General features: G+C 45.2%; 1 protein-coding gene across 3 annotated transcripts in view; it reads right to left on the minus strand.

Moving 5' to 3' along the window:
- The window catches only part of FAM120B (family with sequence similarity 120 member B), a 72,438-nt gene that overhangs the window by 30,758 nt on the left and 25,513 nt on the right, over positions 1–16,167 (minus strand). For 2 of the 3 annotated variants that reach the window (XM_017890746.1, XM_017890744.1), the window contains exon 5: positions 9,156–9,248. The exons of the other annotated variant lie outside the window; for it this stretch is intronic. In XM_017890746.1, coding sequence (XP_017746235.1) covers positions 9,156–9,248 — 93 coding nt within the window. The remainder of the gene's footprint in view (positions 1–9,155; positions 9,249–16,167) is intronic. 3 annotated transcript variants of the gene reach the window in all.

The raw sequence follows: 16,167 nt of genomic DNA on the forward strand, positions 1-16,167 counted from the left end.
AGGTCCTGACCCGCCTCAGTTATTTGGTTTCCATCTCTTCTCTGCTCCAAGCCTGCGGGCGGCAGCTGGCGCCGGGCGCTGCTCTCCGAGCTGCAGCTGCAGCCTCCTGGCCAATCACCTCTCCCTTCCTGTCCCGAACCAATGGCGGACACTCACGAGCTAGGCACAGGGAGGGGGCTCTGACCACCAGGCCTCATTTGGCAAGTGGGACTGTGAGGTGCTTTTTTCTTTTTTCTTTTTCAATTAATCTTTCTGGAGAATTTCCTTTTTTCCCTTTCGCATCTTAACGTGGAGGTTTTTATTCCAAATGTTTTTTATACACAATTCTTGAAACTCTTGAATTCAATGATAGCTTCTTATCATGGCAAAAGGTACATATCAAAAAAACAGAAAAGCTTTAGTTACTAACATCTGAGGGGGATGTCATTCCACATATTTAAGGAAATTGCTAAGCAGGTCCACACAAACACTTGTAAAGAAATGTTCATAGCAGCGTTATTCACGGGGCCAAAAAGTGAAACTACCAACTGTCTCTCAGTTGATGATGGTCAAACAAAACATCGTCCATCCGCACAACCCTCAGCCGTTGAGAACCTGGGAAACACAGTGCTCAGTGAATGACGCCAGACACGAAAGGCCACAAACTGTGCGATGCCATGTTTATGAAATGCCCGGGACAAGGAAAAATACAGAGGCGGAAAATGGATGCGTGGTAAACAGGTGAGGAGTGTGGGGCTGGGGCTGGGGGGAGGGAGACTGCATAAGAGGTAGAGGTTTCTTTCTGAGGTGACAAAAAGGTTCTAAAATTGATTGTGGCTGAACAACAACTCTGTGAATGCACTAAAAGCCATTAAATTGTACACCTTAAATGGGTGAATTGTATAGTTTATGTGACTTTGTCTAAATAATGTCTGTCTATCCATCCACCCGTACTGAGATACATATACACTATTTCTTGCTTGATGTGGTGGTGGCTCAGTGTTCACTTCCGCCTGCACACAGGGCTAAGTGCTACAAACTCTACTGCAGCATCTCCATCTGTTAGAGATGCACAACCATCCTGAGACCTCAGCATAATGATGAATTTGAATAGCTGTATTTATAAATGTAAAGCTGCAGGAAGAAACCAAGCTTAACAGAATGTTAAGGAAAACAAGTCCTTGAAGGTGTCAGAAGGCGAATCTTCCTGAGAAATGCAGTAAGGTACTATCTGAACTGCTGACTGCAGTTCCTCTGTTCTTCTCCTTTACTGCCTTGCCCCACCCTCTTTAGTCATTTAGGACATCCCACAATGATGGGTACAGGATCAGACAGCTAACTGGAGAGGGTAATATTACCGAGTTCTGGCTTCTGAGTTTAGGCTTAACCCCCAGAAGAACTTCAAAGAACTCAGATCTGCCAGAGCAGGACTGGACAGCGCTCCTGGAACCAGGAAAGAAGGAGAGGAAGCCACCGGCACAGAGAAACTGGGAGCCCTACAGAAACGGGGTCCTCTGCCTTGCCCCCCCAGAGGGAGGGCGATGGACCCTCAGGTGGCTGGGGCATCTTAGAGCAGACCATCACTTTCCCTGCCCTCCACATAGAGCTCGGGGACGTAGCTGCATCTCAGAAAAGAAAGGCCTGCATGGAGTGTCTGGGCAGCAAGGGCCCCCTAAGGTGCCACTGGCCTAGTGCATGTGGGAGCAGGAGGACACAGGGCCTGAGGGCCGCCCCGCTGCGGAAGTCTGTGAGGTGCAGAGAGCAGGGTCAGGACAGCTCAAGGGCAGCTGAGAGTCTCCCAGTCTCACCTCTGCAATGCCTCTGGGATAAATTTCTGCCAACTCACAGAACAGGTTTAAAAGAGAAATTACATTGCTATATTCAAAAAAGGTACATTTTTGGTAAAACTGAAATTACATCCTGAGATTTGTTTCCGCTGTAGAAAAATAAGTTACATGTGAAAGATTCTTATTCATGCAGACAAAACACATCTACCAGCATTAAAGCATCAACTCTAAGTATAAGATTTACGGATACATTCGTCAAACTGACCACTATGGAGCATTACGAGGTGCAAAGGTTCCGTGGAAATTGGAAGAGACTCCGTTTCCACCCCCAAGTAACTGAGCTCTCCTGATTCCAAGAACACTGACATACTTCTCTTAAGATTCTCTGGGACAAGAGAATCTCCTATCTAGGAATCAGGTAGGGGAGCAGGGAAAAAAAAAACTACCCTAAGTTTGCTGAGGCAAAGGTCACCCAAGGAGTGCCACAGGCTACATCCAGTGGTGGGTTCAGCCCCAGGGCCCATCCCAGCACTGCTGGCAGTAATGCCCGGAGCCTTTCTCACGAGAGACCTTGCCAGCTGACCTCTTCACTCTCTCCAAACGGGACTCAGAATTCCTCACAGAGGTCACATTTTCTCAGACACAGACCAGGCTCTGCAGCAGGAGACACCTACTACAATTATGAGGACGACGGGCAAAGCCAGTGAAAGTGAGGCCCTGCTGCCAAGTCCAGGAGGCAGACACGCTGCACAGTTGGTTCCAGGCATCTGAGTTCTCAAAGTCAATTCCTAGGTTCAAATGCAGCCACAAACCTCTCTTCTTTCCTGCCTGTGAAAATTCTGGATAAATGTTGGAAAGTCCATGTGCACAAGAGAGAATAAAAGTGAGAAAAAAATATGAATACTAATTTATTTTGCTTTGTTCACTTCCATCTTATCTCATTTAAGCTGTTGAGGGACTCACCAGTCATCTTCTGTGTTTACATTTCACTTTGAAAAGTCCAGTAACACTTTCAAGATTCCTATTTCTACTGCTATGGGCAAATATGTCCTTCCAAAATTTCTTTTTTTTTTATGTTAAGCAATTTTTTTTTTTTTATACTTTAAGTTCTAGGGTACATGTGCACAACGTGCAGTTTTGTTACATATGTATACATGTGCCATGTTGGTGTGCTGCACCCATCAACTCGTCATTTACATCAGGGATAACTCCCAATGCCATCCCTTCCCCCTCCCCCGCCCACAATAGGCCCCGGTGTGTGATGTTCCCCTTCCCGAGTCCAAGATCTCACTGTTATGCTGAAGGCTAAATCCCCAATGGGATGGTATCTGGAGGTGGGGCCTATGAGAGCTGACTGGGTCCTGGCGGGGGAGGGGGTCCTATGGAAGAGGGTGAGTGCCCTCAGGAGACTGCTCTCTGCTCTCTGCCCCATGAGGACACAGTGAGAAACCGGCTGTCGGGAAGCCAGGAGGGAGCACCCCCAGACAGCAGAGCTGCTGGCACGTCGACCCTGGACATCAAGTTTCCAGAACAGTGAGAAGGGAGTGTTTGTGATTTTAGGCCACCCAGTCTGTGGTGTTTTGCTATGGCAGCCCAAACTGACTAGCACATCTACTATTCATTCATTCACCAAATTTTTATTGAGTGCCTAATAGCAAAGCAATTTTCCTTCTTTAAAAATTGTATTTCTTCTGTGAACTTGTGTAGGGAAGTAAAAGCATTTTTATAAATATCTCCTTGAAAACATATTACACAATCCTGTATTTTCATGGCTGTCTTAGGGATTTAATCAGTAAAGCGCCATTTTAGCGGCCTGATCTCATTATGTCTCCAAAGCATTTTGATTCTGCCTACAGGAAAACATTTGATTTGTAAAGTGAGAATTCACCAAGAGTAGCACTGAGTAAAGATCTTTTATGAGAAGGTTTCTCAATCTGCTTTTGACACAAGGCATACCTGCTTATCACTTTAGAGGTGTCTCACTGTCTAGTGAGAAGACAGGAAGTAAAGGCAGTGCATGGTAGAACTCGGAACCCCGGCCTTTTAATCAGTTCGGACATGTGCTAGTACCTTGACCTGGAGCAAACCATTCCACTAATCTGAGCCTAAAACCCTGGTCTATAAGACAAAAGTGCTTGACTAGATTATCTCTAAGGTACCACTGTGCTCTGAACCAACAGGCAACATTACACTTCAAAATTAAATCACACAACATATATGCATATTGAAACACTGCACTGTACCCCATAAATATGCACAATTATTATGTGCCAACTGAAAGCATTACTTAATCTTAAAAAAGCTCTTGATGCTTGTAAGGCACCCTAACAGGTGTGAGGAGATCCATGTCAGTCAGCCAACCCCCGACCCCTACAGACTCCCAAATCCAGGTTTTATCACGGCGAGGGTCTTTGTGTACGAGAATTAGGTGGTGGTGGAACCAAGAGTCAGCGAATTTACATCCTCACTTCAGCTCCTTTATAAGGACCAAGGCCAAGACACATAATTCTTTATATCTTAATTTTTCTAAGAATAAGATAGGACTTAATTACCTCAAAGGAATGACATGAAAACTAACTACCGAAGCTCTCTAATGTCTTTAAAACCTGCCACATTCATGCATGGGGTTATTATTGTCACTGCATGTGCGTGCAGACTTGGCTGCAGGAGGGGCACAGAGACAAAAGCATGGGGCTCCCCGTCCCGCCGTCTCCCTGCGGACTGACCTGCTGGCTCCAGTCAAGGGTCAGCACGCTCTTCTGGAAAGAGCTGGATGGAAACACGTTTGGCTTTGCGGGCCATATGATGTCCCTTGCAGCCGTTCAACTCTGCTGTTGCAGGGCAAAGGTAGCTGTAAATGACTGAGCATGGCTATGTGCCAAGACAACCATTTTGGACACGGAAACGTGCGTTTCATGTAATCTTCACATTATGGAATATGATTCTTTTGATTTTTTCCTAACCATTTAGAAACAAACACCATTCTTAGCTCACAGGACTCACTACATGCTGGTGGCAGAATGTGGCCTATGGACGATAGTCTGGTAATCCCTGGTTGAAGCTTTTGATAAAGTGAGAGTATCATTATCATTTAAAGTTTCATTAATTTGTAGCAAAATAAAAATACCATTTGGAGATTCAATGGCATAGAATTATTTTATTTTCAACTTCTACTGGTGAGTTTTATAGCTTCTCTATAACCTAAAAATAAAAATTTGTTTAAATCAGAGTTGTCACAATTTAAAACAAGCTTAAAAGTGACTTATTCTAGGTTAATGAACTGTTTCTGGTGAGAAGAAAAGGATCAAAGCAGTGTGGGCTCAGCTGCAATGAGCATGTTCTGCCTCATTCTTCTCTCATCAAAGTCCTGAATATGAATATGGCAACAAGAAGGAGAAAAAAAATCTAAAAAATCACGTGAGCTTATCCGAGGCTGGGCAGGGCGGTGAGTATGTGTGTCCTGACCTGAGGTCATATTCAACAGGGCTAAGGGAAGATCAAGGCCCACAACACTGCTCATTCTGTGTACTCATGCCGACAAAGTACTCATTTGTTGGAAACTGTCACAATGTTCTTCTCAACAGCTGCAGTCCCCGGCTACACCTCACCTAGTCTTTCACCCTCTAAACCTTGTGGCTGGCTCTGCTCAACCCCTACTCACCCCACACCAGAGACCATGCGGGCCCTGGGCTCTCTCAGCTCCACCCCACACCTCCCAAGTGACGCTTCCCCTCCTGTGGGTGACACTGGCCCCTGACAGGTGTGGGCCACCAGGGGCACCCCATTCAGGTGCGCCCACACGCCACTCTCCCTCATGCCCCTGGCACCTGCCCCTCAGAGCACAGGTCCAGCCAAGTAGACTCAGCTGCCTGCCCCTCCCCACTTGCCATTCCCCTTCCCGGCCATCCCGTTCCCCGATGCAATGGAGAGATTCCTACTCTTTCCGAGGAGCCAGTGAGGCTCTGCCAAGGCAACTGGCCAGAACCTAACAGCTTTCACCACCCATGATTCCCAGCTCTCAGCTCCCCACACACCAAGCTCTTGCCTCACAAGGATAACTGGGGAGGTCTTTGCGCCCCTTTAATCTTTCAGGCAGCAGAATCTAACTCCCAAGAACAGTGAGTTAGTGCCACCTCCCAACAGCCGCAGAGTCTGGATGTGCAACGTGCCACTGAATGATAGAATGCCACTGAGTCTACACTTTGCTTTTTTATCCATTTTTCCATACAAGACTTAGGCTCTAAGCATTTTCCCACTGAGAACAAGAAGCAGCTCACTGCTGTTATGATTGTGAGGAGCTCCTGCTCTGTCCCCTTTGCGTTTCTGGTCAAGGGTCCTTTTACCAACACCTGCTGAGTCTGTCACAGACCACCCGACCCGATGGTGATGGCAGGCGGACAAACACTTGCACCAACTGGCCAGGCTTTGCAATTCTGATAGGCTCAAAAAGGGTGTGTGTTCCCTCCATGATTCCAACAGAGCCCTGCTCCAGGCAGCCTTGCGGGGGTCGGTGTCAGAGGACCTGTGCTCAAGCCACTCTGCCACTGCCACCGCCCAGTTTTGCCAACTCTTTGATTTGAATTCCCTCAGAAGGATATATCCAGTTCATGAACAGAAAACATCTAGACCTTTCTCCTTGGTAATTCTTTCCTCCATGGTTTCATGGTTCAGTATCTGCTATCATCAAAAGCACTGCCTACAACCTCTTTCTTCAGGTGGACATTATTTGAGAATAAGTGGCAAAACCAAAGGGTGAAATCCAAGACACAACTTTAGTTTCAAATAGCCAAGAATGCATGACATAGACCACAGATGTCATCCCTAGTAAGGCAAGAAGGAACCCTGCAGACCAAGCAGCAGATGAACCTGGACTCTTTTCTGTCCACCGTCTTGAGAAACTCCCACAGCCAGCATAAATCCTCCAGGTTCAAACATAAACCTCTCCTTAGCCTTGGTTTATGACATTTTGGTCTCAGAAAATCCAAGGGGGCTCCAAGTCTGACCAGCTTCACACACACACAAATACGTATTCAATTCCACAAGGGTAAAGTGCCAGGAGGGAGCTGCAGGAGAGAGGAGATGGCCTAGGGCTCAGCCTGACTGGGGGTTTCAGGAGTACCTGCCCCAGGCACACCACACCCTCTCCTCCCTCCTTTTCCGCACTCTGCCCCATCCTCTCCTCCCCTCATTCCGATGCTGTAAACTCCAGAGCCCTAGCTTTGCTTTTCAACCCAGGAGCCAATCCAGTGAATCAGAAAATCATCCCACAGTCATCTACATGCATATGTACGAAAGGGCTTTCAGCTTCACCAACTGTAGGTCTCACCATTGCAATCTACAAGCTCCTAACATTTCCAGGGAACAGAGGTGAGAAATGAAAAGGCCACCAGTTATCTGAAGAGGATGGTGGTGGGAGGAAGGAGAGGCATGCCGGCATCTGTGTTTCAGCAGCACCAGCCTCAGAAGGGCCTCCAGGCATCCATGTCTCAAGTGCCCCCATCAGCTCTTGAGACTAGAATTGTAGGGAACCCCAGAGAGAGGTGTCAGAGGGAGTTCTGCAAAGATGGGGCTTTATCTAGACACCTGCTTTGTATTTGCACAATCACTTTGCTGAACCAGACAGACTCTGCCTGTCTCAGCAAATGCTCATGCATACTTTTAAATTGCAGGTATTAATTTAATCAAGTTAATCAATGTTGGCAAGATGCTGGGTACTCGACAATAAAGAGGAGCAAGAACACTGCCCCTTTTCTCAAAGGGGTGTTAGTCTAGGAGAGGAGGGAAACTGAAAACCCTAAGTGGGACACTCTGGCTTCTCGCCCACGAGTCCCTCTCAGAACACACTCCAGACCAACCTGGCCAGGACTCTCTGGGAGTGTGACTTGGCATGTGGATTCAGAACAAGAGCCACAGTGGGAAAGGTGCTGCTGAACAAAGATACAAGAAAGGGACATCGCAGGCTCAAAGAAGGAGAGGTCGGAGAAGGTGGAGGAGACTCAGGGCCCCTGGATATGGAAGTGGGCATGTTTCAGCCTTTGCTTCATTGACTTCACGCAATGGAAGGGGCAGGCATCTCTCTCAGTGACTGAACAAGAGGAAATGCAGCAGAAATCACCAGCACGCAGCCACCTCCCAGAGCCTGCCAGAGAAGGGAAAGAGAGGGAACAGAAACCTTGCTGTAGGAGAATTTTTTTCCCCCAAATGGGAGAGAGCTGAGTTTTTCAGCAAGGGACCACAGCCAGTGAACATAATGAAGTTAGAGAGAGGAGGTAGAGAAGACAGAGAGCTGGAGGGACGGTTCATGCAACAAACTCCCCAGGCAGGTGTGGAGGCAGGGGTCCCAGGGCTGAGAGGGCGCTGCAAATCTGTAGGAAATGGTCAAGTTGACTCATTTCAAGTGATCTTCCAAATTGTTCCTGGGATTTTTACAACTTAAATTATTAAAGTTCAAAAGTTTAAAACGCACACGCAGCACATGGAGTTGATGAAGATTTACAGACTACTAAACCCACAAAGTTAACAGATGGATGCTTTAACTCACATAATAGAGATCCCAGTAAAACACGTTTTTTAGTCAGGAGTTCCAGACCAGCGTGGCCAACAGGGTGAAACCCCATCTCTACTAAAAATACAAAAATTAGCTGGGTGTGGTGGCAGGCGCCTGTAATCTCAGCTACTTGGGAGGCTGATGCAGGAGAATTGCTTGAACCCGGGAGGCAGAGGTTGCAGTGACCCGAGACTGCACCACTGCACTCCAGCCTGGGCAACAGAGCAAGACTCTGTCTCAAAAACAACAACAACAAAAAACCCCCAAAAAACACATTTTAAAAAAAGTATGTTTTGGTTGGGCGCAGTAGCTCACAATTATAATCCCAGCACTGTGGGAGGCTGATGCAGGCACATCACTGAAGGTCAGGAGTTCTAGACCAGTCTGGCCAACATGGTGAAACCCCGTCTCTACTGAAAATACAAAAATTAGCCAGGTGTGGTGGTGCGTGCCTGTAATCCCAGCTACTCAGGAGGCTGAGGTTGCAGTGAGCTGAGTTCACGCCACTGCACTCTAGCCTGGGAGACAGGGGAGACTCTGTCTCGAAAAAACAAACCAAACATTATGTTTAATAAGTGCTTTCTTCAATCACGAGACTATCAAGGCAGTACTGAGAACAACAAGTTTCACAAAACTGGAATTGAGGCAGCACCTGTTAGTACCTCATCTGGCTGCTCATCCCAGAGCCCTTAAAGAGACAAAGAAACTACTGCATCACGAAAAGATCCTGACTAAAATGCCTTCCTGATCTTTTCTGTGAAACTTCAACGATAATGGGGAAGAGAAGGCTGGACTGCACAGCTGTCTTCCGGGCAGTGACAACTAATTGGTCATGTCTGTACCTGTAGATTTACAAGCTGCGAGGTGGATTTTCCTTGGAGGCACAAGGCCTGCGCAATAAACGCATGCAAATCCTCCAGGCAAAGAGTGTCCACCTGAAAAGGACAGAGAAAGGCCAGTGTTAGGCTACAGAAAAAATTAAACATTTCTTACAAATTGATCTCAGTTACTAACTATGAGTGTGTATAGGTGCAAACACGCACACACAGGCACGTACAGGCACATACATGTGCACACAAGCACACAGAGGTGCACAGGCATGCACACACACACGGGCACGCATGTGCACACACAGGTGCCACAAACGGTGCGCATGCACAGGCACGCACATGGTGCATCAGGACCTCAGGCAGTGGACAGTGTGCAGTGGAAAGAGGCACAGCCTCTTCACACCATCCTTGGCTCCTGGCTGTGAAGCTCTCTCTATGGTGTCCCCAGTTGTGCCCACAACTCACAGCCCAGCTGGAAGGGAAGCCTGAATTTCTAGTCTGGTTAGACTCTAATGTAATACTCTCCAGAACATCTGGGAATAATCATGAGGTGCCAACCAAGACCAGGTCTTAGGGCCAGACAGGTGATCATGTTCGGCACAAACTGCACAGAGCAAACAGTTTAGGAGTTTTCAGAGCGCGAGTATCCACAGCTGGGCTGAGCTGGGGTCATCATACACTTTCAGCAACCCAGAGGAAACCTGTGTCCTCGAATCCCAGTTGAGAGTAAATCAGAACCCACAATATGAGACCCTACTAATACTCTGTGGAACCAAAAGACACAACAAAAGTGAGAAGAGGAAAGAGGGACAGAGTAATGAGAGACAGCAAAGGGCAGACTGAGCATCCTGGGTGTGGAGTGGATGACGGAGATGAGGAGAGGGCGTGAAGAGCGAGGAAGACACGAACGGTCCGGGCCCCAACAACAGCAGACGGTATTTTTGCCACATCCCGTCCCCTGCCCCACTCGGTGAGGGGGTCGAGACATTCCCCTCCCAGCCACCGAGTTCTGCTACCCGGAAAAAGGCAGAACATGCCCGCTGACTGAACGATTCCACACCATCCTAAGACCACAGAGCTGCTTCTCACAGAAGAGCACCTCTGTGGCAAGTAAAGGCTTGCGGAAAAAGAAACAGGAAAGCCAACAGCAAACCCACCGATAACAACTTCACGGACTCTTCTTGGATATTAAAAACGGCTAACATGCCTATTTGCAATAAAAACAACCCCACCATAAATCAGAAAGACTCCTGTGCTCCCCGGGAGGATGGCGGCATTTGCTTCCCCCGGGGTGGGGGTGCTGACTGCCGCTTGGACCTGCCGATGCTTTTACTCACCATGTCACTATCCTAGTCCACTTTTATTCCAAGTAGGTGTTACCTTGGAATAAAAGGAATAGAAAATATGTGCATTTCTAGGATGTAAACTTACCTTTCCAGAGGATATTCTCAGAGGAGTCTTTAATAAAATCATTTGTGGCTGTTGTTAACTGGGAGGTCAGACCAAATGAGAGTACAGTTGACTCCTGACAATACAGGTTTGAATTGCATGGGTTCACTTATATGTGGATTTTTTCCAACCAAATGCAGATGGAAAAATACAGTGTTCATGGGATGTAAAACCCGAATATAAAGGGCCAACTTTTCACATATGTGGGCTCCGCAGGCTGACTGCAGGACTTGAGGACGCATGGATTTTGGCATCCCTGGGGGTCTTGGGACCAATCCCCCACATATACCAAGACACAACTGTATTTAGTTTCTCTGTCATTTTCGTGCACTGAACAGTATGCGATTTTATCCCATATTACACATCAAAACATCGAATTTAGGCTTAATATATAAAACTAATATTTTTATAAATGTATCTTTTTAGCCTTATTCATTCTGAGTTATTATCCCTGTGAATAATACAGCACCTTCTTCATCTAGTGAATGCCAAATTGATTTGTCAATCTGTTGTTTTCCAGTTTTAAAAAGTTCCAATTTAAACATCTCCTTTAAAGACAAGTTACCAAGTTTGCTCGTGCCAACTTGCACTAAAGAGATTTTATATTTAAGAGGTCTTTAGCCAGGCCGCTGTGGCCTCAAGGGCCTGCGTAATCCCAGCACTGTTGGGAAGGTCCGAGACGGGGCCGGATCACAAGGTCAGGAGATCGATGACCGATCCTGGCTAACACATGGTGAAACGACCCGTGCTCTAGCTAAAAATATACAAAAACTAGGCCGGGCCGAGGTGGCGGCGCCTGTAGTCCCAGCGACTCCGGATGAGGCTGAGGGCAGGAGAATGGCCCCTAAACCCGGGAGGCGGAGCCTTAGGCAGTGAGCTGAGATCCGGCCAGCTGCACCTCAGCCCGGGTGACCAGAGCACAGACTTCTGCCTCAAAAAACAAAAAAAAAAAAAAAGAGGTCTTTATTAATAGAAAAAAGGTAAAGTGGAAATTTTCCTCCCGATGCTTGTCTTGCTTCAGGTTTATACAAATAGGGATGTGATGTTCCTGTTCTGGGGTCCTGGGCTTTTTCTCCTTGAAGTGAATTTAAAGAACTGCCAGCCACCTGCGCAGTAATGAGAAGGCAGAACTGCGCTGCATGGCCACACACAGGATCAGCATCGTCAATACGGAACAGCAGGCAGCGTGTCTCTCCTGGAGTGCCCACCATGGCCTCGCCATTGTTGTGTACACACATGGCTATCAACAATAAAACACATGTATTTTTATGGGTGAGAAAAGTCAGCTTACTGGCTACTACCACTTCTCAAGTCCCACTGTGATGCAATGTTAACCACAGACATCTGCAGATTATCAGACAACAGGAATACTAACCAACAGTGCATGCATGTTATATATAATATCAAAAGAAGTATCTTTTTACTTTTTTTCCTCCAGCGTTTAAGTTTGGGGGTACATGTGCAGGATGTGCAGGCTTTTACACAGGTAAACATGTGCCATGAGGGGTGGCTGCACAGATCATCTCATCACCTAGGTATTAAGCCCGGCATCCATTAGCGATTCTTCCTGACGCTCTCCTTCCCCTCCCCCACCCCCCACAGTCCCCAGTGTGCGCCGTTCCCTGACATGTGACCCTGTGTTCTCCTCATTCAGCTCCGCCTTATAAGTGAGAACATGCAGTATTTGGTTTTCTGTTCCCGTGTTTGTTTGCTGAGGATTATGGCCTCCAACTCCATCCATGTCCTGCAAAGAACATGATCCACTTTCTTTTTATGGCTGCATAGTATTATTCCATGATGTATATGTACCACATTTTCTTTACTCAGTCTATCACTGATATGCATTTGGGTTGATTCCATGTCTTTGCTATTGTGAATAGTGCTGCAGTGAACATACGCATGCAGGTGTCTTTACAATAGAATGATTTCTATTCCTTTGGGTAGATTCAATGATGGGATTGCTGGGTCAAATAGTATTTCTGCCTCTAGGTCTTTGAGGAATCACCACACTGCCTTTCACAATCGTTGAACTAATTTACACTCCCGCCAACAGTGTAAAAGTGTTCCTGTTTCTCTGCAATCTCGCCAGCATTTGTTTTTTGACTTTTTAATAACAGCCATTCTGATTGGCATGAGACAGTATCTCACTGTGGTTTTGATTTGCATTTCTCTAATGATCAGTGATGTTGAACTTTTCTTCATATGTTTGTTGGCTGCATATATATCCCCCCCCCCCTTTTTTTTTTGAGATAGAGTCTCACTCTATTGCCCAGGCTGGAGTGCAGTGTCATGATCTCCACTCACTGCAAGCTCCGCCTCCCAGGTTCTGGACACTTCTTCTGCCTCAGCCTCCTCAGTAGCTGGGATTACAGGTGCCCGCCACCATGCCCGGCTAATTTTTTTTTTTCTTTTTCTGAGATGGGGTTTCACCGTGTTAGCCAGGATGGTCTCAATCTCCTGACCTCGTGATCTGCCTGCCTCAGCCTCCCAAAGTGCTGGGATTACAGGTGTGAGCCACCGTGCCCAGCCATATGTCCTCTTTTGAGAAGTGTCTGTTCATGTCTTTTGACTACCTTTTGATGGGATTGTTTGCTTTTTCTTCCTATAAATTTGTTTAAGTTCCTTGTAGACTGGATATTAGACCTCTGTCAGATGAATAGATAGTAAAAATTTTCTACCATTCTGTAGGTTGTTCACTCTGATGATAGTTTATTTTGCTGTGCAGAGGCTCTTTAATTAGATCCCATCTGTCAGTTTTTGCTTTTGCTGCAATTGCTTTTGGTGTTTTCATCATGAAGTTTTTACCCATGCCTATGTTCTGAATGGTATTGCCTAGATTTTCTTCTAGGGTTTTTATACTTTTGGGTTTACATTTAAGTCTTTAATCCATCTTGAGTTAATTTTTGTATATAGTGTAATGAAGGGATCCAGTTTCAATTTTCTGTATGTGGCTCAGTCAGTTATCCCAGCACCATTAATTAAAGAGTGAGTCCTTTCCCTATAGATTATTTTTGTCAAGTTGGTAAAAGATCAGATGGTTGTAGATGTGTCATCTTATTTCTGAGTTCTCTATTCTCTTCCATTGGTCTATGTTTCTGTTCTTGTATGAGTACCATGCTGTTTTGGTTATGGCAGTCTTCTAGTATAGTCTGAAGTCGGGTAGCGTGATGCCTCCAGCTTTGCCCTTTTTGGTTAGGATTGTCTTGGCTATTCAGGCTCTTTTTGGGTTCTGTATGCATTTTAAAATAGTTTTTTTCTAATTCTGTGAGGAATGTCAATGGTAGTTTAATGGGAACAGCATTGAATCTATACTTTACTTTGGGTCATATGGCCATTTTCACAATATTGATTCTTCCTATCCATGAGCATGGAATGGTTCTCCATTTGTTTGTGTCCTCTCTGATTTCTTTGAGCAGTAGTTTTTAGTTCTCCTTGAAGAGGTCCTTCACTTCCCTTGTTAGCTGTATTACCAGGTATTTTATTCTTTTTGTAGCAATCGTGAATGGGAGTTTATTCTCCTCCTGTTGTTGGTGTATAGGAATACTAGCAATTTTATATCCTGAGACTTTGCTGAAGTTGGTTCCCAGGGATAAAGTCAACTACATCATGGTGGATAAGCTTTTTGATCTGCTGCTGGATTTGGTTTGCCAGTATTTTAGTGAGGATTTTTGCATCAATGTTCATCAAGGATATCGGCCTGCAGTTTTCTCTTTTTGTTCTGTCTATCAGGTTTTGGGATCAGGATGATGCTGGCCTCATAGAACAAGTTAGAAAGGTGTCCTTCCTTTTCAATATTTTGGAATAGTTTCAGCAGAAACGGTGCCAGCTCTTCTTTGTACCTCTGGTAGAATTCAGCTGTGAATCCATCTGGTTCTGGATTTTGTTTGATTGGTAAACTATTTATTATTGCCTTAATTTCAGAACTCATTATTGGTCTATTCAGGGATTCAATTTCTTCCTGGTTCAGTCCTGGGAAGGCATATGTGTGTAAGAATTTAACAATTTCATCTAGATTTTCTAGTTTATGTGCATAGAGGTGTTCATAGTATTCTCTGACGGTTGCTTATATTTCTGTGAGGTGAGTGGTGATAACCCCCTTATCATTTCTGATTGTTTTTATTTGATTCTTCTCTCTTCTTTATTAGTGTAGCCAGTGGTCTATTAATTTTTTTCAAAAAAACAGCTCCTGGATTTCATGATTTTTTTAAAAGGGTTTTTTGTGTCTCTATCTCCTTCAGTTCAGCTCTGATCTTGGTTATTTCTTGTGTTCTGCTAGCTTTGGGGTTTTCTTTTGCTCTTGGTTCTCTAGTTCTTTTAGCAGAGATGTCAGGTGATTAACCTGAAATCTTTCTAGCATTTAGTGCTATAAATTTCCCTTTTAACATTGCTTTGGCTGCATCCCAGAGATTCCGGTACATTGTCTCTTTGTTCTCATTAATTTTGTTATTTAACCAAGAGTCACTCAGGAGCAGGTTGTTCAATTTCCATGTAGCTGTGTGGTTTTGAGTGAATTTCTTAATCTTGAGTTCGAATTTGACTGCTCTGTGGTCTAAGAGCCTGTTATGATTTCAGCTGTTCTGCATTTGCTGAGAAGTGTTTTACTTCCTATTATGTGATCCATTTCAGAGTAAGTGCCGAGCAGCAATGAGAAGAACGTATATTATGCTGAATTTGGGTGGAGAGTTCTGTAGATATCTATCAGGTCCAAGTGATCCAGAGCTGAGTTCAGTTCCTGAATGTCTTCATTAATGTTCTGTCTTGATGATCTGTCTAATATTTGTCAGTGGGGTGTTAAAGTCTCCCACTATTATTGTGTGGGAGTCTCTGTGGGTCTCTAAGAACTTGCTTTGTGAATCTGGGTGCTCCTGTACTGGGTGCATATATACATATGATAGTTAGCTCTTCCTGTTAAATTGAAACCTCTAGCATTATGTAATACTCTTGTCTTTTTTTATCTTTGTTGGTTTAAAGTCTGTTTTGTCAGAAACTAGGATTGCAGTCTCTACTTTTTTCTGTTTTCCATTTGCTTGGCAAATTTTCTTCCAACCCTTTATTTTGAGCCCATTTGTGTCTTTGCACGAGATGAGTCTCTTGAAGACAGCATATGGATGGGTCTTGGCACTTCATCCAGCTTGCCATTCTGTGCCTTTTAACTGGGGCATTTAGCCCATTTACGTTTAGGGTTAGTATTGTTATGTGTGAATTTGATCCTGTCATCATGATGCTAGTTGGCTATTTTGCAGACTTGTTTATGTGGTTGCTTCACAGTATCACTGGTCTGCATACTTTAGTGTGTTTTTGTAGTGGCTGGTAATGGTTTTGCCTTATCATATTTAATGCTTCCTTCAAGAGCTCTTGCAAGGCAAGCCTGTTGATGACAAATTCCCTAAGCATTTGCTTGTCTGAAAAGGATCTTATTTCTCCTTCACTTATGAAGTTAGTTTGGTTGGATATAAAATTCTGGGTTTGAAATTCTTAATAATGTTGAGTATTGGCCCTCAATCTCTTTTGGCTTGTAGAGTTTCTGCTGAGAGGTCCGCTGTTAGTCAGATGGGTTTCCCTTTGTAGGTGACCT

This window comes from Rhinopithecus bieti, unplaced genomic scaffold (genome assembly GCF_001698545.2).
Source record: "Rhinopithecus bieti isolate Rb0 unplaced genomic scaffold, ASM169854v2 scaffold_20819, whole genome shotgun sequence".
Lineage (NCBI taxonomy): Eukaryota > Metazoa > Chordata > Mammalia > Primates > Cercopithecidae > Rhinopithecus > Rhinopithecus bieti.